This window comes from Neoarius graeffei, chromosome 8 (genome assembly GCF_027579695.1).
Source record: "Neoarius graeffei isolate fNeoGra1 chromosome 8, fNeoGra1.pri, whole genome shotgun sequence".
NCBI lineage: Eukaryota > Metazoa > Chordata > Actinopteri > Siluriformes > Ariidae > Neoarius > Neoarius graeffei.
In genome coordinates this window covers 50,394,862-50,416,851 of record NC_083576.1, presented here as the reverse complement: position 1 = coordinate 50,416,851, position 21,990 = coordinate 50,394,862, and the positions used below count along the sequence as shown (strand labels likewise).

Below are 21,990 nucleotides of genomic sequence, written 5' to 3'. Positions count from 1 at the left end.
CCATCGTGTCGGTCAAACGCCATATTCCGCCTTCTACTTCTACTTCTGGTTCTACTTCTGCTTTTACTTCTACCTTTTCTTCTGGAAAACCCTACTATATACAATTCTACTACAACGGCTGTGGCTACAAGCTCTCCCTACCTGTGCACGTTTTTTATGTTTTTTGTGTGTATTTTTGTGTGTTGTTCGTCTGTACCGGACTTCAATATCCATTACAACCATATGGACTTACTGGACATGGGTTTCCAGCAGAAAATGACGTTTTTTTTGTGATTTCCATCGCATGCACAACATTCTGGACGAAAAAAAAAAAAAAAAAAACATTCCGGATGCGATAGCGAGACCAGCAGGGTCTCCGTGGATTGTTATCGGAAGCAAAGCGAAGGAGGCAGCGCCGGGAACGGAAGCAAAAGCGAGGCTGCAGGCAGAGCCAGCCTGTTGACTAAGCTCAGGAAACAGCTACTCAAATCTCCACTGCCAAGCCTCTATCTCTCCAACGCCAGATCCATGTAAACAAGACGGACGATTTGGAATTACCTTATTCTATTCTATAATCGGCTGGTCAGTGCTATACTCAATACTTAAGTGACTTACCCATCCAATGAGGATTCTTGTTTACAAGATGCCACATCTGAGTCGCTGACAAATCCTGAATTTCTGTAAAGAAAACTGTCCAGAGATTTATAGGCACGCAGTGCTTCACCACTGAACAGCAAGGGAAAGTTAATGAGGTAATTATACATGTCTGGGTATTCCTGGCAGTTCAAAATCCGGTCGTGAAAACTCCGTCCGGTAAGCCATAAGGGTCACAAATCTGCAGATCGTTTATTTTAGACATATATCTAGTTATCTGTTCATTAGAAAAATGAGCCGTGTAGTCCGTCGGTTGAAATTGATCCATTCTGCACACGAGTGCAGCAGTATTCAGCGGTGTTTTTGACCGACAAGATGGCGGTTGTGTACTTTCCGGTCACGTGACTGCAAGATCTCTATAGTGGGCCTATTTGGGGGAAAGTCCAGGGCATTTTTTGGTCCCAGTCCATCACTGATAAGCGGCTACAGATAATGGATGGATGTTTATTTTGTGACTTCTTTATTATTAAGTATTGTCATTACTGACTTATGTAACAAACATTTTAGATTTTGCCATTTGTCCAGGACAAATTTAATGTTACAGTAAAAAGAAAAGAAGGAAATATATTATGTCATTATTTTTAAAGATATCTTCTGCTTACGTGTGCCTAAGACTTTTGAACAGTACTGTATATGAAATGCTAAGATGAATTACTCAATGTGAAAATTCCTGGATATTAATTTCCTCCCCATCTGATCACACACTAATATTTTAATGAAGAACAGAGCAGGATTAAGTCACAAAAACAAATGCATTTTGTGCATGTGAGCAGACCCTCTTCCCTCACACACACACACACACGAGGACTAAATTACCGTTGCTATGGAGACAAAGCCAGCCAGCTCCTAACAATTCTATTTTGGCAGTGTGGAGATAGAAGCTATAATTTTTCCAACTTCTCCATTCTAGCAACCACTTTTCTGTCTCTCCATATTAGCTTTTGATGAGAAAAGGAAGCAAGCTGGTAGATAATTCAATAATTTTCTGTCCAGAGAAATTGCCCAAGCAAGCCAATTGTGGCAAAGAAGTAGGGAGTGGTTGATAATTAGAACAGACTTGTGCATAAAGTCTTTTGTCATGTAGCTCCAAACTACATGTAGATCCCCTTCATCTTTGTAATATAATGCCATGGGTGCATCTCGTAGCTGTAACCATGGTCTAAAGTAAATACCATGGGCTTTAACATAAATTCAGATGCTATTCAGTTCTGGTAAAGCAGATTAGTCCAGGTATCAAGTCAGTGCACTTAGTACTTAATTATAAAACAGCCATAAAACTTGATGAGCTTTACCTTTTAACATTAGGAGCCCCTGCCTCCTTGTCCTGAGAGGGAAGAAATTAAATACCCCATAAGGTCATCCAATCTGCTCATAACCAATGTTCATTTGCAGAAGATAAGTGACATCATGGCTCAGGGAACAACAAAAAGAGCATCAGCTCATTTACAGGCTGTCGGATGTCATATCCGTTGAGTGGTGATGTGATCGAGCAGAGATGCCAAACAGGTGGCACTTGCTTTATATCTCAGCCTGAGCGGCTCTCCGACATATTGCCGGGTTAATTCTTCTCTGCCAGGACATGTTCTGCTGAAGGAGCCTGACAAAGATAACTGAAAGCGCAAGGGATATCACTCCTGTCACTAAGGAGATCGCAGTCTTGACGCTATTGACTACCCACCCAATGCCTAAGACCTGGAATCAGCACAGAGCAGGGTGAAGATAATGTTCTGAGTGAGTTAGAGTTCTTTTTCTGGCCAGTGACGTTGATGCTTGTTTTATCAAACTTGATGAAACACTATGAATCAATTTTCCAAGCAAATCAAGTTTTCACGTTTGAGTCATATTTACAAAAAAAGTGCTCTCGACACATTGATCAATCAAAATCTAATCCTGGGGTTTTGAGCAAATATCTCCTGATGTGACATCAGCAAACAATACTGACTGACTGGAATGACGATGACTTACAGTGGTGCTTGAAAGTTTGTGAACCCTTTAGAATTTTCTATATTTCTGCATAAATATAATCTAAAACATCATCAGTTTTTCACACAAGTCCTTAAAGTAGATAAAGAGAACCCAGTTAAACAAATTAGACAAAAATATTAGACTTGGTCATTTATTTATTGAGAAAAATGATCCAATATTACATATCTGTGAGTGGCAAAAGTATGTGAACCTCTAGGATTAGCAGTTAATTTGAAGGTGAAATTAGAGTCAGGTGTTTTCAATCAATGGGATGACAATCAGGTGTGAGTGGGCACCCTGTTTTATTTAAAGAACGGGGATCTATCAAAGTCTGATCTTCACAACACATGTTTGTGGAAGTGTATCATGGCATGAACAAAGGAGATTTCTGAGGACCTCAGAAAAAGCGTTGTTGATGCTCATCAGGCTGGAAAAGGTTACAAAACCATCTCTAAAGAGTTTGGACTCCACCAATCCACAGTCAGACAGATTGGGTACAAATGGAGGACATTCAAGACCATTGTTACCCTCCCCAGGAGTGGTCGACCAACAAAGATCACTCCAAGAGCGAGGCATGTAATAGTCGATGAGGTCACAGAGGACCCCAGGGTAACTTCTAAGCAACTGAAGGCCACTCTCACATTGGCTAATGTTAATGTTCATGAGTCCACCATCAGGAGAACACTGAACAACAATGGTGTGCATGGCAGAGTTGCAAGGAGAAAGCCACTGTTCTCCAAAAGAACATTGCTGCTCGTCTGCAGTTTGCTAAAGATCATGTGGACAAGCCAGAAGGCTATTGGAAAAATGTTTTGTGGATGGATGAGACCAAAATATAACTTTTTGGTTTAAATGAGAAGCGTTATGTTTGGAGAAAGGAAAACACTGCATTCCAGCATAAGAACCTTATCCCATCTGTGAAACATGGTGGTGGTAGTATCATGGTTTGGGCCTGTTTTGCTGCATCTGGGGCAGGACGGCTTGCCATCATTGATGGAACAATGAATTCTGAATTATACCAGCGAATTCTGAAGGAAAATGTCAGGACATCTGTCCATGAACTGAATCTCAAGAGAAGGTGGGTCATGCAGCAGGACAACGACCCTAAGCACACAAGTCGTTCTACCAAAGAATGGTTAAAGAAGAATAAAGTGAATGTTTTGGAATGGCCAAGTCAAAGTCCTGACCTTAATCCAATGGAAATGTTGTGGAAGGACCTGAAGTGTAAGGAAACCCACCAACATCCCAGAGTTGAAGCTGTTCTGTATGGAGGAATGGGCTAAAATTCCTCCAAGCCGGTGTGCAGAACTGATCAACAGTTACCGGAAACGTTTAGTTGCAGTTATTGCTGCACAAGGGGGTCACACCAGATACTGAAAGCAAAGGTTCACATACTTTTGCTGCTCACAGATGTGTAATATTGGATCATTTTCCTCAATAAATAAATGACCAAGTATAATATTTTTGTCTCATTTGTTTAACTGGGTTCTCTTTATCTACTTTTAGGACTTGTGTGAAAATCTGATGATGTTTTAGGTCATATTTATGCAGAAATATAGAAAATTCTGAAGGGTTCACAAACTTTCAAGCACCACTGTAAATCTTCTGGACAAACTGTTTGTTTGTTTTTTACTGTATGATCTGTAAGGCTAAATTTAAGCAATGTTAAGAGCAAAAACTATGCTCATGCAAAATCCTTCATACCAGTATTAAGGTTTAAAAAAATTAAATTAATAGTCTATATCCAATAACTCTTTTAGCTCATGAAAGCATAGTTTTTCTAATACATATCTTCTCCACCAAAGTGAACAAATCTATCAAATAAATTGACTCTTATTCAGCAATAGCGGGCGGCACGGTGGTGTAGTGGTTAACGCTGCCGCCTCACAGCAAGAAGGTCCTGGGTTCGAGCCCTGGGGCCGGCAAGGGCCTTTCTGTGTGGAGTTTGCATGTTCTCCCCGTGTCCGCGTGGGTTTCCTCCGGGTGCTCCGGTTTCCCCCACAGTCCAAAGACATGCAGGTTAGGTTAACTGGTGACTCTAAATTGACCGTAGGTGTGAATGTGAGTGTGAATGGTTGTCTGTGTCTATGTGTCAGCCCTGTGATGACCTGGCGACTTGTCCAGGGTGTACCCCGCCTTTCGCCCATAGTCAGCTGGGATAGGCTCCAGCTTGCCTGCGACCCTGTAGAAGGATAAAGCGGCTAGAGATAATGAGATGAGATGAGATTCAGCAATATTCCAAAAAAGACCAGTTTTGATTATAAAACGAGTGTATATGCTAGTAGTTCTGGTATCTGTCCATTTAAAAAAATATTTGGCATATTTGTCTTTCGGTGGCACGGTGGTGTAGTAGTTAGCACTGTTGCTTCACAGCAAGAAGGTTCTGGGTTTGAGCCCAGTGGCCAACAGGGGCCTTTCTGTGTGGAGTTTGCATGTTCTCCCCATATCTGTGTGGTTTGTTCCAGTTTCCCCCACAGTCCAAAGACATGCAGGTTAGGCTAACTGGTGGCTTTAAATTGACCATAGGTGTGAATGTGAGTGTGAATGGTTGTTTGTCTTGATGTGTCAGTCCTGCGATGACCTGGCAACTTGTCCAGGGTGTACCCTGCCGCTCACCCATCCTTGACTTGCAAGTAACGTCAAAGCAAAATAGAAACCCGGATGTCGGCCATGTGGGTGGATGTACAAATGCGGGGTCAAGCGACATTCCATACAAGACATAGTCACACGTGCACAACTCTCTCTGTTTTTTCACTGCTTTAAGCGTTCTTTTAGCTATGCCATATCTTTGTGCTGTATATGGTTGTAGTCACAACAGTACTCATGCCCGTGGCACATTCTGATTTTTTAGAATTCTGTCAGTGGTTCGGAAAGAGGGCGAGGAAACTCCGCAGCTTAGTACGGAGAGGAGACGAGCATGGCTGAACAACATCAGCAGGGTTGATCTAACAGAGGCTAAAAACCAAAACAGCTCGTGTTTGCAGTAATCATTTTATCTCAGGTGAGATTGAAAAGCTCTCTCAATATCATCACAGAAGAATTTTATTTCATGTTTCTAGAATTTTTCTATAAAATGAGCGTTTTCTTGTCGTGGTTCACTCGATCGTTGTTGTAATTTTAACCCGTGTATTACCATTTCAATTCTAGGAACGCCAGCAAAATTATGTGATAGAAACAATTCAGACTGGACACCCACTCAGAACATGGGCTATGTTTCGTCCAAGGTCGGACTTGATTCGTCAGCAGCCAAACCAGATAGAACGCGATATCTGGGTAATCAATGGTCAGTAGAAGCGTCTTCAGGAAAGTCTGACTTTTTTAAATAATATGGGTCAAAACCACACATATCTATCTTCTCTTTGTATTGAATCTTTGCTCAATTGTTCAAATCATGGTAATACTGAGAAAATTCAACATTGTTTACAGACACGCTTTCAGCGGCTGCCATCCTAGTTGCTTTGCATATCCACCATCATGGCGGATGATCATGACATAGCACGTTTTGATCACGTGGTTGCAAGTCATCCATAGCCAGCTGGGATAGGCTCCAGGTTGCCCACGACTCTGCACAGGATAAGCGGTTACGGATAATGGATGGATGGCTATGTCTTTTTGAGACATATCAAACAACTAATTTAAATTTTCAGTTAAATTGTCATTCTCACCATTTGCCAGATCAACAGCACCAACAATAGCAAAAATAATAGTAGAATTCTGCTCATTTTATTCTATAGGCTATCTAATTGTTTTGTATTGCAGGTTTATATAAGAATTATGCCAACTAATGTCTCTCAGGTACAGTGGTGCTTGAAAGTTTGTGAACCCTTTAGAATTTTCTATATTTCTGCAAAAATATGACCTAAAAGATCATCAGATTTTCACACAAGTCCTAAAAGTAGATAAAGAGAACCCAGTTAAACAAAAGAGACAAAAATATTATACTTGGTCATTTATTTATTGAGAAAAATAATCCAATATTTCATATCTGTGAGTGGCAAAAGTATGTGAACCTTTGCTTTCAGTATCTGGTGTGACCCCCTTGTGCAGCAATAACTGCAATTAACATTTCCAGTAACTGTTGATCAGTCCTGCACATCGGCTAGGAGGAATTTTAGCCCATTCCTCCGTACAGAACAGCTTCAACTCTGGGATGTTGGTGGGTTTCTCCAAATGAACTGCTCGCTTCAGGTCCTTCCACAACATTTCAATTGGATTAAGGTCAGGACTTTGACTTGGCCATTCCAAAACATTCACTTTATTCTTCTTTAACCATTCTTTGGTAGAACGACATGTGTGCTTAGGGTCGTTGTCTTGCTGCATGACCCACCTTCTCTTGAGATTCAGTTCATGGACAGCTGTCCTGACATTTTCCTGTAGAATTTGCTGATATAATTCAGAATTCATTGTTCCATGAATGATGGCAAGCTGTCTTGGCCCAGATGCAGCAAAACAGGCCCAAACCATGATACTACCACCACCATGTTTCACAGATGGGATAAGGTTCTTATGCTGGAATGCAGTGTTTTCCTTTCTCCAAACATAGTGCTTCTCATTTAAACCAAAAAGTTCTATTTTGGTCTCATCCGTCCACAAAACATTTTTCCAATAGCCTTCTGGCTTGTCCACATGATCTTTAGCAAACTGCAGATGAGCAGCAATGTTCTTTTTGGAGAGCAGTGGCTTTCTCCTTGCAACCCTGCCATGCACACCATTGTTGTTCAGTGTTCTCCTGATGGTGGACTGATGAACATTAACCAATGTGAGAGTGGCCTTCAGTTGCTTAGAAGTTACCCTGGGGTCCTTTGTGACCATGCCAACTATTACATGCCATGCTCTTGGAGTGATCTTTGTTGGTCAACCACTCCTGGGGAGGGTAACAATGGTCTTGAATTTCCTCCATTTGTACACAATCTGTCTGACTGTGGATTGGTGGAGTCCAAACTCTTTAGAGATGGTTTTGTAACCTTTTCCAGCCTGATGAGCATCAACAACGCTTTTTCTGAGGTCCTCAGAAATCTCCTTTGTTCGTGCCATGATACACTTCCACAAACGTGTGTTGTGAAGATCAGACTTTGATAGATCCCTGTTCTTTAAATAAAACAGGGTGCCCACTCACACCTGACTGTCTTCCCATTGATTGAAAACACCTGACTAATTTCACCTTCAAATTAAATGCTAATCCTAGAGGTTCGCATACTTTTGCCACTCACAGATATGTAACAGTGGATCATTTTCCTCAATAAATAAATGACCAAGTATAATATTTTTGTCCCATTTGTTTAACTGGGTTCTCTTTATCTACTTTTAGGACTTGTGTGAAAATCTGATGATGTTTTAGGTCGTATTTATGCAGAAATATGGAAAATTTTAAAGGGTTCACAAACTTTCAAGCACCACTGTAAATGCAAAAAAGTTAGTAACAGAATGAAAATTTTCTTCTTCATTCTTAATCCCGCTTGTTTAATCTTATTCACAATTTATATTCAATTTCTTTGATTTATTCCTTTATATAGAGCTTTTCTTACATTCTTCCTTGCTCTCTTTCTTTTGGATATCCTATTGTCTTTTCTATTCTTAATAATGATCTGTACAGAGATGAATTAATGTGAGCTTTTCTGTGAGTTTCCATGCAATGACAGGCTGCTTTTTTCTTGTCTGCACAAAGACCCAGAGCCTCCCATAAGCTTATACTGATCATATTTTTTTCATCTAGAAATAATGAGTTTTTCTTAACATCTTGCACTACGATTTTGGTTTTCCCACTACACTTTATAAATTAGGTCATGCTTTGTGTATGTGATGAGGCATGCATGGTAAATATGGCATATGCACGTAATATGTAAATAAGATACTGGTAAAGGGCACAAATCCACTCCCTATGACAGTTTCATGAATCAGAGTTCGCACATTTATTCCAGGACTCAAATGTTTGCTTGTTGATGAAGAAGGCCAGTGCTTGTGTTGTTTAAGAGCAAAGGAAATTACACTTTAGCTATTCAAATGATTGGACATCGATTTTTTTTCTCAATAGTGGCACATTCCCCCTTCAGTATTTTAGAGAAATATAATGAGATTATCTGTGTGTAGGAACGTACGTGTGTGTGTGTGTGTGTGTGTGTGTGTGTGTGTGTGTGTGTGTGATAGAGTGAGAGAGAGTGAAATGGATGCATGAAAGGGGCAGAGCTCCATTTCAGAGAAACACCAGCACCACTTACCAATGCAACAAAGGCAAACGGATCAAAGGAAAGCTCTCTCTTTTGAAGTAACATAAACTAGATGTGTTTATGGGTGGCGATTACATTTCAGTTCATAGTGAGCAATGGATTCGGAAAGCCGAGGGAAGCCTACAGCTGACTTACTGAAACTGCTGTCCTCCTCTTTAGTTCCATCAATGGTTCCATCTGCCTGGAGTTGCAAATGGAAGCCCTGCCGACTGTACAGCTTCGTCACGATCCCCTTCAGCTGGGGCTCTGAGGGAGAGAGAGAGGGAGAAAGAGAGAGACTGTGAGACAGGCACTGGTGTAATGTGTGTTGAACTGTGACTGGGTGTGTACCATCAGGCATAGTACGGTAACACATGCTTTATGGGCTTACATAACAGTAAATGAACCAGAGCAACAACAAATCAGAATTAGAGGGGGGAAAAAAACCAAAAAACATTCATTGCATAATGAACCACAAATTTCAAAGCCTTTGGAAAAATATACAGCTTTTGCTTACTGGTTGCCTGTAAGCACGTCTTAATCATATGAGTATTTCACTACTTTTCACCATTATTACCTGGCTTCATTTCCTTCATTTTTCATATTAGTGTTTTATACCATATTATTATACATACAGGCCACTTTTTCCATGGAAAAAACATGTATTCTATTCTCTTCTAGTGGGCTTATGGATGGCATGCAGTATTGTTATCATATCACTTATCCTCCATGTATTACGCCACTCTCCCCGATGGAGAATGAGCGTGCAATATTGTTAGAATATTGCACGTTGTCAAGACAACACAACATCACACATTGGAGCTCATGCAAAGATCCAATGACAAAAGTTGCTGCTGCGCATGCGCAAAATCATTTCTTTGTCGGCCGGGAAAGAGAGAAGACGGGGTTAATCCAGTGCTTGATTTAAGCATGAAATAAATAAACTGAAACTAAAGACGTGCAGAGCACCTGAAAGGCTACCAAAACTTCCCTGGATATTCTTCACGCATTTAATCTTCCGCATTAAATATATGGAAAAACTTGAAAAGAGACACGTTGGAGATGTAAAACTTCCACGCTAGCGAGTAATTGTGACAGTTTGTACACAATCATGGCTGCGAGGTTTGCTTTATTAAAAGCCAAAGATTTAAAGCAGAAGATTAAAAGTGGAATATATATTTTGAAAGAGAAAGATGCACTGAACTCCCGAAAGGCTACCAAAACTTCCCTGGATATTCTTCACGCATTTAATCTTCCGCATTAAATATATGGAAAAACTTGAAAAGACAAACGTTGGAGATGTAAAACTTCCACGCTAGCGAGTAATTGTGACAGTTTGTACACAATCATGGCTGCGAGGTTTGCTTTATTAAAAGCCGAAGATTTAAAGCAGAAGATTAAAAGTGGAATATATATTTTGAAAGAGAAAGATGCACTGAACTCCCGAAAGGCTACCAAAACTTCACTGGATATTCTTCACACATATTTACAAGAGAAAAACATACTAACGGATATCGAAAAACTGGGAAAGAGAGCAATAGTGGAAATATTGTCAAAGTTGTACTTGGAGGTGAGAAAAAGTGACGGAGACTTTTGCAAGAGGACTTCACTCGTGGACTTCACTCAGCAAAGCCCTTTTGTTTTGAACAACTGCATGTAACAATTGACTACAACCAAAAGTAACTTTGAACTTGAACTGTCAACCTGGATAAAGCTTGTATAGAAGTTGGGTTGTTGTTCAGGCTTTTTGGACTTGTACCATTTTTACTGTTAGAACTTTGACTTTGTACATTGGATTGATAGAATATTGAATTGCATTTGATCAGAATCAGCATTCAATACTGGTAAGTCACCCCCCTGTTCTTAACTTTTTGTAAAATCTATAATTGTTCCATCAAATGTGTACAGTGGTGCTTGAAAGTTTGTGAACCCTTTAGAATTTTCTATATTTCTGCATAAATATGACCTAAAACATCATCAGATTTTCACACAAGTCCTAAAAGTAGATAAAGAGAACCCAGTTAAACAAATGAGACAAAAATATTATACTTGGTCATTTATTTATTGAGGAAAATGATCCAATATTACATATCTGTGAGTGGCAAAAGTATGTGAACCTTTGCTTTCAGTATCTGGTGTGACCCCCTTGTGCAGCAATAACTGCAACTAAACGTTTCCGGTAACTGTTGATCAGTCCTGCACACCGGCTTGGAGGAATTTTAGCCCATTCCTCCGTACAGAACAACTTCAACTCTGGGATGTTGGTGGGTTTCCTCACATGAACTGCTTGCTTCAGGTCCTTCCACAACATTTCGATTGGATTAAGGTCAGGACTTTGACTTGGCCATTCCAAAACATTAACTTTATTCATCTTTAACCATTCTTTGGTAGAATGACTTGTGTGCTTAGGCTCACTGTCTTGCTGCATGACCCACCTTCTCTTGAGATTCAGTTCATGGACAGATGTCCTGACATTTTCCTTTAGAATTCGCTGGTATAATTCAGAATTCATTGTTCCATCAATGATGGCAAGCCATCCTGGCCCAGATGCAGCAAAACAGGCCCAAACCATGATACTACCACCACCATGTTTCACAGATGGGATAAGGTTCTTATGCTGGAATGCAGTGTCTTCCTTTCTCCAAACATAACGCTTCTCATTTAAACCAAAAAGTTCTATTTTGGTCTTAGCCGTCCACAAAACATTTATCCAATAGCCTTCTGGCTTGTCCATGTGATCTTTAGCAAACTGCAGACGAGCAGCAATGTTCTTTTTGGAGAGCAGTGGCTTTCTCCTTGCAACCCTGCCATGCACACCATTGTTGTTCAGTGTTCTCCTGATGGTGGACTCATGAACATTAACATTAGCCAATGTGAGAGAGGCCTTCAGTTGCTTAGAAGTTACCCTGGGGTCCTTTGTGACTTCGCCGACTATTACACGCCTTGCTCTTGGAGTGATCTTTGTTGGTCGACCACTCCTGGGGAGGGTAACAATGGTCTTGAATTTCCTCCACTGGTACACAGTCTGTCTGACTGTGGATTGGTGGAATCCAAACTCTTTAGAGATGGTTTTGTAACCTTTTCCAGCCTGATGAGCATCAACAATGCTTTTTCTGAAGTCCTCAGAAATCTCCTTTGTTCATGCCATGATACACTTCCACAAACATGTGTTGTGAAAATCAGACTTTGATAGATCCCTGTTCTTTAAATAAAACAGGGTGCCCACTCAGACCTGATTATCATCCCATTGATTGAAAAAACCTGACTCTAATTTCACCTTCAAATGAACTGCTCAATCCTAGAGGTTCACATACTTTTGCCACTCACAGATATGTAATATTGGATCATTTTCCTCAATAAATAAATAATCAAGGATAATATTTTTGTCTCATTTGTTTAACTAGGTTCTCTTTATCTACTTTTAGGACTTGTGTGAAAATCTGATGATGTTTTAGGTCATATTTTTGCAGAAATATGGAAAATTCTAAAGGGTTCACAAACTTTCAAGCACCACTGCATGTATACTACTACTACTACTACTACTACTACTACTACTAATAATAATAATAATAATAATAATAATAATAATATTGGCTGGCTTTTTTTCATGGTCTATCAGATATATTCCATTCAGCTACTTGTCTTCAACTCATTCAGTATCATGCTAGCTGAATGGAATACATCTGATATATCACTCAAAGCCAGCCAATATTATTTAATTATTCAACCCCTTTAATCTCCTCTGTCTTTGGTCCTAGCATTCAGCCACTGTTTCTTCTCTAGCGAGACACCCTGATAATTCGCATGCCCTAGCTACTTTGTGCTCCAATAGTTATGTTCAGAATTTGCTCTGGCTCTAAAAAGCGGCAGATGTCTTTTCAAGCCACAAGTTCAGATTTTCATTACTGGGGCTAAGATGCTAAGATGGAGCTTCTGAGGACTTCTGATGGAGCTACATCAGAATTCCTGTAATTCTTCTGTTGGTACTAGTCATCCTGGGACTAGCAGATGAAGTTGGAAGATTGTCTTTATTCTCTAAGACAGAATGAACATCTTCACAATTGCATCATGGTGCCTGCTTTTGACTTGGAGCAAGTACCACTGAAAAGAAAATGTGCTGTGCCAAAGTTTGTACTCCTATTAACACAAGGTCATGGAGAATAGAATAGATAATCTCAAAAAAAGATTAAAGAAAAGTCTCCATTCAGAACTGTAGATGAAGTACAGCTCAAACTGCTTTCTGGAGAACTTTAGGTGTATTTGTGCATGCATGTACTGTAAGCATCGGTGTCAGAGCCATGTGAAATGATTATGGCTCACTTTCTATCTGTGTGCTTGCAGATAGATGCATGGCTCGACATTAACTTTTAAACCCACTTGCCCTAGGGGGCAAGTGGGGGTTAATTTCCACTTGCCCCCAATATTATCACTTGCCTCCTATTTTGTGAGTACTACTTTTTTTTTTTTTAGGAAAACCATAGAATAGTTGTGAATTGCAACATAAAATGAAGATCACACATTGAGTTGAAGTTTGGTTATTGATTAAGTTTATTATTAATTTTGGTTATTGGTTACTTTTTACTTGTAACAGACAATAACAATTTTATCCAAAATAGTTTTTCCTGCCTTAAGTCGATTTATTTCCATGTTGCATGCATGCAGCCATTATAAAGTTCAGTGTGTTTGTGTAGAACTCTCTCAGACTGTAGGTTCATTACTCGATAATGTAGAAATCTATTATAGAAATTATAGAAATCTATAACAAAGTTTGTATGAAGAAAACAATAGGGTGCCAAGACTTTTGAACAGCACTGTGTTTGAGAATATTTATATATCAGGGTTTTTTTGTTATATCATCCACCTCCAGGTAAAAAAAAAAAAAACCAAAAACCTGTGCTGCATCATGACAGACAGGATAATGTTTGAGTTTAAAATTATTGTTTAGTGTGTAGGCTATGGGTGTTTTATACAGACCTGGCAACCTGTAACTGAATCAGGGCCACCAGTCTGTCGTGATGCAGCATGGTTTTTTTTTGTTTGTTTTTGTTTTGTTTTTTAATAAACCTAGAGGTGAATGATATAACAACAAAAAAAACTATATATAAATATTTTTGCACAGGACTATGTCCCTCTGATAACAGAAACAAAGCTCCAGCTCTCTCTGTTCTTAATCTGTTCTGTTCTTTCAGGATTTATCACGCATGTCACTCCTTCTTGAGTTTTTTTATGCCGGAGTTGTTTGAAACCAATCTGGGTTTTCTGTGTCGAATAAGGAAGCTGCTTCACCTGTAAGAAAATCAAACACTTTCATGAAGGCGCTAACTCAAATGCGAGTGGGAAAAAAAATAAAACGAGATTCTTAAGCAAATTCTTCCATACTCGCTTCCGACTTTCTGTTTTTGTAAAGTTCATTTTAAATACAATTGTGAATTCCTCTGGAGTTTTCAGGCTTAGCTCTTCTTGTCGTATTCTTTAACCACTCATTTCCTCATTGTTCTTGAAGCATTTGCCTCTATTTGTTAACATTTTTCTTGATAGCGGGGAGACGGTAATGCCTTTTATCTATTTCTCTGTTTGAAGAAGCAAAAACAGTGCAAAAATGAACCATATTGAAGACAGATTAAGCCTCACTTGCAGGAAAGACGGTGTCTGTCTGACCCCAGCTGTAATTATTATGTGATGCGTGGCGTCATGCGCAAGGGGTCTATAAACAGTACGTGTACCATACTACAACAGCGGGGGTATATAAAATAACTTGCAAAGCAGTAAATGAAACCCAGACTAAGAAAACAGCCAAGACATAATGGTGGATACATAGTGAGGGACGCTTTTAGGAACTGAAATAAAAGCTCAAAAAGCCTAATTTTTGTGGTGCTAGTTCGTAATATATGCTCATTCCAACTTGCCCGGTCAGGCATGTCGAGGACATATCCCACTTGCCCGAATGCATGTTTCACTTGCCCCGGGCAATCGGGCAGTCCTTAATGCTGAGCCCTGGTTAGATGTTTGTTGTTGTCGATGCTTCTGATGATCTTTATATGAATAAATAGTTTTGAATATGTTTACATGGCACATGCCCAAATTTTGCATTATTTGCATGTCATTTGAATGGCATATGTGTATACAGGCATATAATTTATGCATCTATAGCAACTACTAAACCATATGGCATTTAAAAAAGGTATTTAGGGCCACGATATTAAAAAAATTCAAGAATAAAAATGCCATAGTATACAATATTAGGTAAATATTTTTTATGTGGATATATGTGTCCAAATAGTAAACAGCAGCTTATCAGTGCATGCCAAAATGAGGACATAGCATTAGCCATATTTTAAGCTATAGTACTTTAGGCTTTACAAATAGGAAATACTAGAACATTTCCTGTGTGCCCGAGAGCCGAGTCTAAAATTATCTGCTCTTCTCTACCCCATACTTATGCTGATAGCCAAATGGTAAAATATGTTTTTCTGTTTAGATAGTGGCTCTAAATGTCCATCATAGTAAATGCACAAAGCTTACTAGAGCCACCAATGTACAATGATGTACAATGAAGTAGAATGAAGGAAAGAAATCAAAATAATACTTTTAAGATGATGAAGTTAATCATTTTCACTGAGTTTGAGCTACGGTATGAGTGCTGATGTCCAAGCTTGTCTGACAGCCTAAAAACTATATTTATATGATTAGTAGTCATTATATTGATGTTGATATTCTTACTCGTCGTAAGAATAATGGTTGAAAAGAAAATCCTGGTTCTTACACTCTGATTTATGGACTTTCTGACCAGAGATGAGTTTGATTCTAGAGATGCAGTGAGGGATAAATTACTCTAAATTGCCCATAAGTGTGAATGTATGAATGCTTGGGTGGGAACTGCTCTACGTCTTCGATGTCCACCCCCGAGCTAGCTAATAAATCTGTAGTAAACAATCAACTACGGCTGACATATGACAAGAAGAAGAAGGGATCAGTTGTTGTTTGTGAAATTCAGTATGGAATTTTCAAAATCATGTTTTAAGCTCAGATTTGATTGTATACAACCGTGATGAACCGGAGTCAGTGGTGGAATGAGAAAAGCTTTGTAATAAACAGCTTGAAAATGGTGTGTGCAAAAAGGTCCAATCACACCTTTATTTGACTCTATATTAAATAGCTGTCTTTTAACTGACACTTTTATTATAGAATTGTGTAAAAAGAATAACAAATGGCTGTAATAAAATGAATGGCACTCAGTTTACCAAGTTAAAAGAGAAAGATGAGTCACACTATGAACTCTGGGGCACCAATTTACCTCAAGGAACCAGTGTTACAATGATAAAATTGTGCTTTAGTGTTTTAACATCCTCTAAGTGAGTGAATGCTGACGGAGAATTCTGTACGAAGCACACTAACACCGATGTGCAATATCTGCCTGTGGGTTTTATATTGGGAGCGTCCACAGACTGCACACTCTTAGGACAAAAACAGTGGCTCAAATAAACCATCATTATGCATATTAATAAATCATGTACCAGGGTAATTCCTCTTCAATCACTTGTCTGAAGAAAGCATATTTGTTTATTTTTTTAACCTGGACAATACTGAATAGAGGTGATTGAGGGATTTTTTTTTTTTTGTCAGAACCTACTGAGCTGGGTCCTTGTTGTCTCAACCTCACCTGACACACATGTGCAGTCACACACACACACACAAAGCAGTGCCTACTCCCTTTGCTAGTATTCTCCCTACAAACAAGGACTGCAAGTGCACATCATCTTCAGAACAAACGTTTGTATATGGACTTTACCATGTTCATGCATTATCGCCCTGAGATTCCTGAAAGCACTGCTTTGGCGTTACATAATTTTGCTGCATGTTCTGCTCACTGCAAGCAAGCTTTCACACTCAATCCTGATAAAGTTTATGCTGTGTAAGTTCACAAGCACAAGCGAAAGAAACATACAAGTGCTAGACAGAACAGTGAGAAATAAAGTGATGGGTTGGTTGATGAGAGATGAGTAAAGAGAGTAAGTAGGTTAGCTGATGAAGGGTTGATGGGGATTAGTCTGTGATGAATTGACAGATGTACACGTGAGTAAGAGTGGGGTCATGTGTAAACGGATGTTAAGAAATCCTATCGTGGTTATGGAGGTCATGAACAGGATGAGGGTGATGCCAAGAGCTTCTCAGAGCACCTGGTCGTCTCCTCCGGCGCTTCTTAGAACCGAAGAGCTTGACCCGGGAGAAGACGCTGAGGCGACTCGGTTTCTCGCATACACTTTTGGCTTTGTTCGGGCTGCTGGCGCAGCGGCAGGTGTTGGATTTCTCGCGCTCCCTCGCCTGCCTTTTCTGCCGAATCAGGGAGCTGGCGATCGCCGCCGCCATAGCCAGTGTGGCGACGAGCCGCCCAAAAGCGCGCGCCGAGAGAGAGAGAGAGAGAGAGGAGAGAGAGAAAGAGAGTCTGATTTCTCCCCCTCCGCTCCTCCTCAGCCGAGTTTCTACACGGATCTGTTAACCCGCTCACATCCGACTTCACATATCAGAGCAACCGTCATCATTCGTTGTGCAAAGGCAAAAAAAAAAAAAAATACAAATAAATTAAGAATATGAGCTCAAAGTTGCGCCTGAAGTATGGAGTCTAACAAGAGTTCACACTCGTTTCAGCAATGAAATTGAAAGTGCGCTCGGATTCACGCGCTCGGCTCCCGAATGATGCATTTTCAGCCTTCTGGAAAGGATCAACACGGCGTCCACATTCGACACCCAGCAGCCTCCCACTCCAAAACGGCGCACTCTCGGAGATCAGCACCTGGGAGCTGTTCCTTTGTTCTGTCCAAATCCCCAAAACGCGTTTCACGTGATGCCACCAAAACATTCACGGCATCACATGGGAGGAAGAGCAGCACAGAGGCAGAGTGAGGGAGTGAGTGAGGGAGTGAGTGGGAGAGACGGAGAGAGGGAAAGTGAATAAAGGAAGTGAGGGAGCGAGTGCGCTGTAACGTGTAATGTACAATAAACACCTGTTAACGAGATCGCGTTTCCCCTCGATCTGTGGTTCTAATTCACCGGATAAGCCTGTGGTCATGTTCTACTGAAGGTGGACTGAATAACCCGAGCCTGATTAACTATACGCCAGAGCTTGACACTCGAGAGCCCCGGGTTCGCCTTGATATGTGCTCTGGGGCGCGCTCTGACGCTGTGTTGACATTTCCGTTCCTCACAATGCCTCTCCATTGAGACATATCTGACTCTTAAGGCATGCACCGGCACTTCACAGATGCGATCAAATGATTGAGGAATAAGGAGGCGACCCCATGTGTAACCTACATGCGATTTCATCTTTCATACATTTAAAAGGCAGAGTTCAGCAGTCCGAAGCTCACTGTCAAAGAGTTGTTTGTGCGAGGGAGTTACAAAACAGCTGCTCAGATGATGATCTCACACTGTCAGACACGTGAGATCAACTCGCCAGAACAGGAAATTAGCTGCTTCTCGAATACGCTGTTTCTTGGGATGGCAGTGGGCATGGTGGTGCTAGCTGGCGCGGATTTAAAGGGGGGAGGGGAGGTACCCGGCGCACCTCCATCCATCCATCCATCCATCCATCCATTATCTGTAGCCGCTTTATCCTGTTCTACAGGGTCGCAGGCAAGCTGGAGTCTATCCCAGCTGACGATGGGTGAGAGGCGGGGTACACTCTCGACAAGTCGCCAGGTCATCGCAGGGCTGATAGACAAACAACCATTCACACTCACATTCACACCTACGGTCAATTTAGAGCCACCAGTTAACCTAACCTGCATGTCTTTGGACTGTGGGGGAAACCGGAGCACCCGGAGGAAACCCACACAGACACAGGGAGAACATGCAAACTCCACACAGAAAGGCCCTCGCCGGCCGCTGGGCTCGAACCCAGGACCTTCTTGCTGTGAGGTGACAGTGCTAACCACTACACCACCGTGCTGCCCACACCCCCGTCCAAAAAAATAAAAATAAAAGCTTTAGTACATGACTACTTGTAATTGTGACTTGGTTGTACTGTAGATACCAAGATATGGCAGCCGTTTTTTAATTAATAAGGTTTAAAATAAATAAATAAATAGTTATGTGGGATTGAGCTGAAGAGTTTATGGTATAAATTTATATTTAATAGAGCAGCAGCTACAGTTCTAATGTTTGTACAACTTAACGATCTTTTGGCCGTTGCAAAAGTAGGAAAGACTTTCAATACGTAAATTTTGCCTGAATAATTACTCAAACTTCCACTGGAAAAAAATGAGTTGATTTCCAATTACTTGGCGTATCAGATCAGGTGACACCATTCCACAATCATCGACCCCTTTGTCCAGTTATCGGCACCACTCCACAATTATCGACATCCAGATGATTATTTATAAATAAAAAAATATGAAAAAATCAGTATGTGGTATTAAGTTAACAAAACATTAGTTTTTATTTAAAATTTGTTTTACATAGACTTATATTTAGTACAAAATATATTTTATATAAATATATCGATGTTGGTGCTCACGTAAATGAGGAAGTAATTCTAATGTTTGTAAACAAACGAACTGATAACATTTAACATCTCATTCATCTCATTATCTCAATCCGCTTTATCCTTCTACAGGGTCACAGGCAAGCTGGAGCCTATCTCAGCTGACTACGGGCGAAAGGCGGGGTACACCCTGGACAAGTCGCCAGGTCATCACAGGGCTGACACATAGACACAGACAACCATTCACACTCACATTCACACCTACGGTCAATTTAGAGTCACCAGTTAACCTAACCTGCATGTCTTTGGACTGTGGGGGAAACCGGAGCACCCGGAGGAAACCCACGCGGACACGGGGAGAACATGCAAACTCCACACAGAAAAGCCCTCGCCGGCCCCGGGGCTCGAACCCAGGACCTTCTTGCTGTGAGGCGACAGCACTAACCACTACACCACCGTGCCGCCCACGTTTAACATGTGACAGAAAATCTTTTTGTTCCACTTTCGACCCACTTCCGAAGTATTTTCGTAAATCACATTTTGTTAATCATTCGTTGTTGTTTATATTAATTTCTAGTTTTGTAGTTTACCAATAAATGTCAACAGGCAATTGACATTGTAACCACGTGAAAATCCAGGTCAAAAGGTCGCACGTCGTTCCTCGAGCCAAAACTTTATATTTTTACATCTAAAAATATAAAATGTCCACTGATATTGCAATATGAGGTAGATATTTACAACAAACTGCAAAAAAAATCTGAATATTTCAAGCATGTAATTTTTTTATATGCAACGAATTTAATTCTGGCCTAATTCTATTTATTGCACTAAGATTCCAAATACTCTATAAACATTCCATTCTGTTATGACTCAGAAAAAAAAATTATTATAAATCACAGCACTTTTATTTAAAGTACTTCATCTACTTCAACAATGTTACACAAAGATCAATACATAACAGTTGTAGATGGCACTTAATTCCACAGGGTGTCGATAATGGTGGACACCGGTGAAAGTGATCACTATTATCGACACCTCACATGACTTCTCAAACAAGCATTTAGATACAAAATGGCGTCTGCCAAATGAAAGAGTAAGAAACAAAGTGGGATTCGACAAGGAGATCATAAAATATCGGTGAATTTGATCAGTAAAAACATGTCCATGATCTTTCCACCATGCTTACCTGTGATGATAAAGTCCAGGTTTTCCTCAAACTGCTGATCATGCTAAAAAAATTCCATCTCAGCTATGTCATCAGACGACAAGATCAAAGGGTGAGGGGGGTCTTCCAGTTGATTAATTAACCAATAATAACTGTTGTAACTGAAACTCACCTTTGTAAAATTGTTTTTTATTGGTAAATTTGAAAAGGTGTCGATAATTATGGACTGTCGATAATTGTAGCCACCACTCTAGTAGGTTCCTAGCTTAGGTTTTTTTTTTTGCTCATGACACGAATGCAGTGAAAAGCAAGCTGGGCGAGTCCTGTTGGATTGTAACAGGGCATGGGAACTTCGTGCATTGGCATTATAACATACTGTATTTCCTGGACTGCACTGTAGACTACATGTAAAGGGAGTGTGCCATCCTTTCATGTTCACGGTATCATTAATACACATGTTCACAAGCCAAAATGATAAGATGCTGCAGTAGACTTACTGCATACACACATGTATTGGCTGTACAACTCGGAATAATAAGCACACTGATCTAATATGAAACACACCAAGGCATCTCCACCCCTGGACCTTTGATCAGGTAGGAGAACCTGGATCAGGTCTGACTCCACCGTCTGGACTTGGTTGTTGCGGTGGGCTTACCTGTCTTTCACTGGGCGTTTCTCTCATTCAGTGGATGTTTCTGTCTTTCATTGTGGTTTCATGTCTTTTGTCATGGTGCAACATGAGGGCACAAGTTACATAGCTAGTGACAGAAGGGGTGCACAACCACCAGTCTGACAAGAGGTCAGATGTAGTAGGTCAATGGTTATGTGTAAATTGTATCTTGTGTGGAGTGCATCACTGTAACAATAAGTTATAAACATAATTTTTTACTTTCACATCATTTTTTTGAGAGAATACACTATGACGCAAACATCAGTTGCTTCACTATTCATTTAAAGTAGATACGCAGAACCATGGCCTCACTTATGTTTATAAATGCCTTGAGACCTCAAAAATGGCACAGGAATAGTTTTAAGTGTTAACAATAAATCTAATATCATAATTTTTACAATTAAAATGATTTATATAGGTAGCGGTCTGAGTGAATGACCTTGACGTCCGAAATGTCACAGCAGGAAGTCTATCAGTCTCATCGCCATTTCTGCTATACTAAAACTCAGAGCTAACTGCAACTCCGATCCTCCATTTTGAGCTAATTTATCGCCATGCCACGTAGATGTGTTGCTGGTCAGTGCAGCAACAAGACAGAAGGTGGATTTACATTGCATTCATGGCCCAAGAATGTTCAAACTGCAAAGATTTGGACACGTTTTGTGAGAAATTCATGGGCGCATTGGGCGCCTATGAAGTGGTCTCTCCTCTGCTCTGCACATTTTACTGAGGACTTGTACGAGACCTCTGATCTGTTGAGGAGCATTGGCTATAAGCCTGTATTGAAAGAGGGTGCAGTACCAACAATTAAAGGAAAAGAAAACTATAAGAAAAGGAAAGTATTTATTTTATTTATTTATTTATTTTTAAA

At 40.3% G+C, this 21,990-nt stretch overlaps 1 protein-coding gene across 2 annotated transcripts in view; it reads right to left on the bottom strand.

The window, feature by feature from the left end:
• The window catches only part of fgf13a (fibroblast growth factor 13a), a 146,370-nt gene that overhangs the window by 59,146 nt on the left and 65,234 nt on the right, over nt 1–21,990 (bottom strand). Inside the window, exons 1-2 of one of the 2 annotated variants that reach the window (XM_060926926.1) lie at nt 16,979–17,168; nt 8,958–9,068 (exon numbers count right to left, since the gene is read on the bottom strand). In XM_060926926.1, coding sequence (XP_060782909.1) covers nt 8,958–9,068; nt 16,979–17,168 — 301 coding nt within the window. Of the gene's footprint in view, nt 1–8,957; nt 9,069–16,978; nt 17,169–21,990 lie in introns of those variants that run through there. The other variant, XM_060926927.1, reaches the window with a different exon arrangement.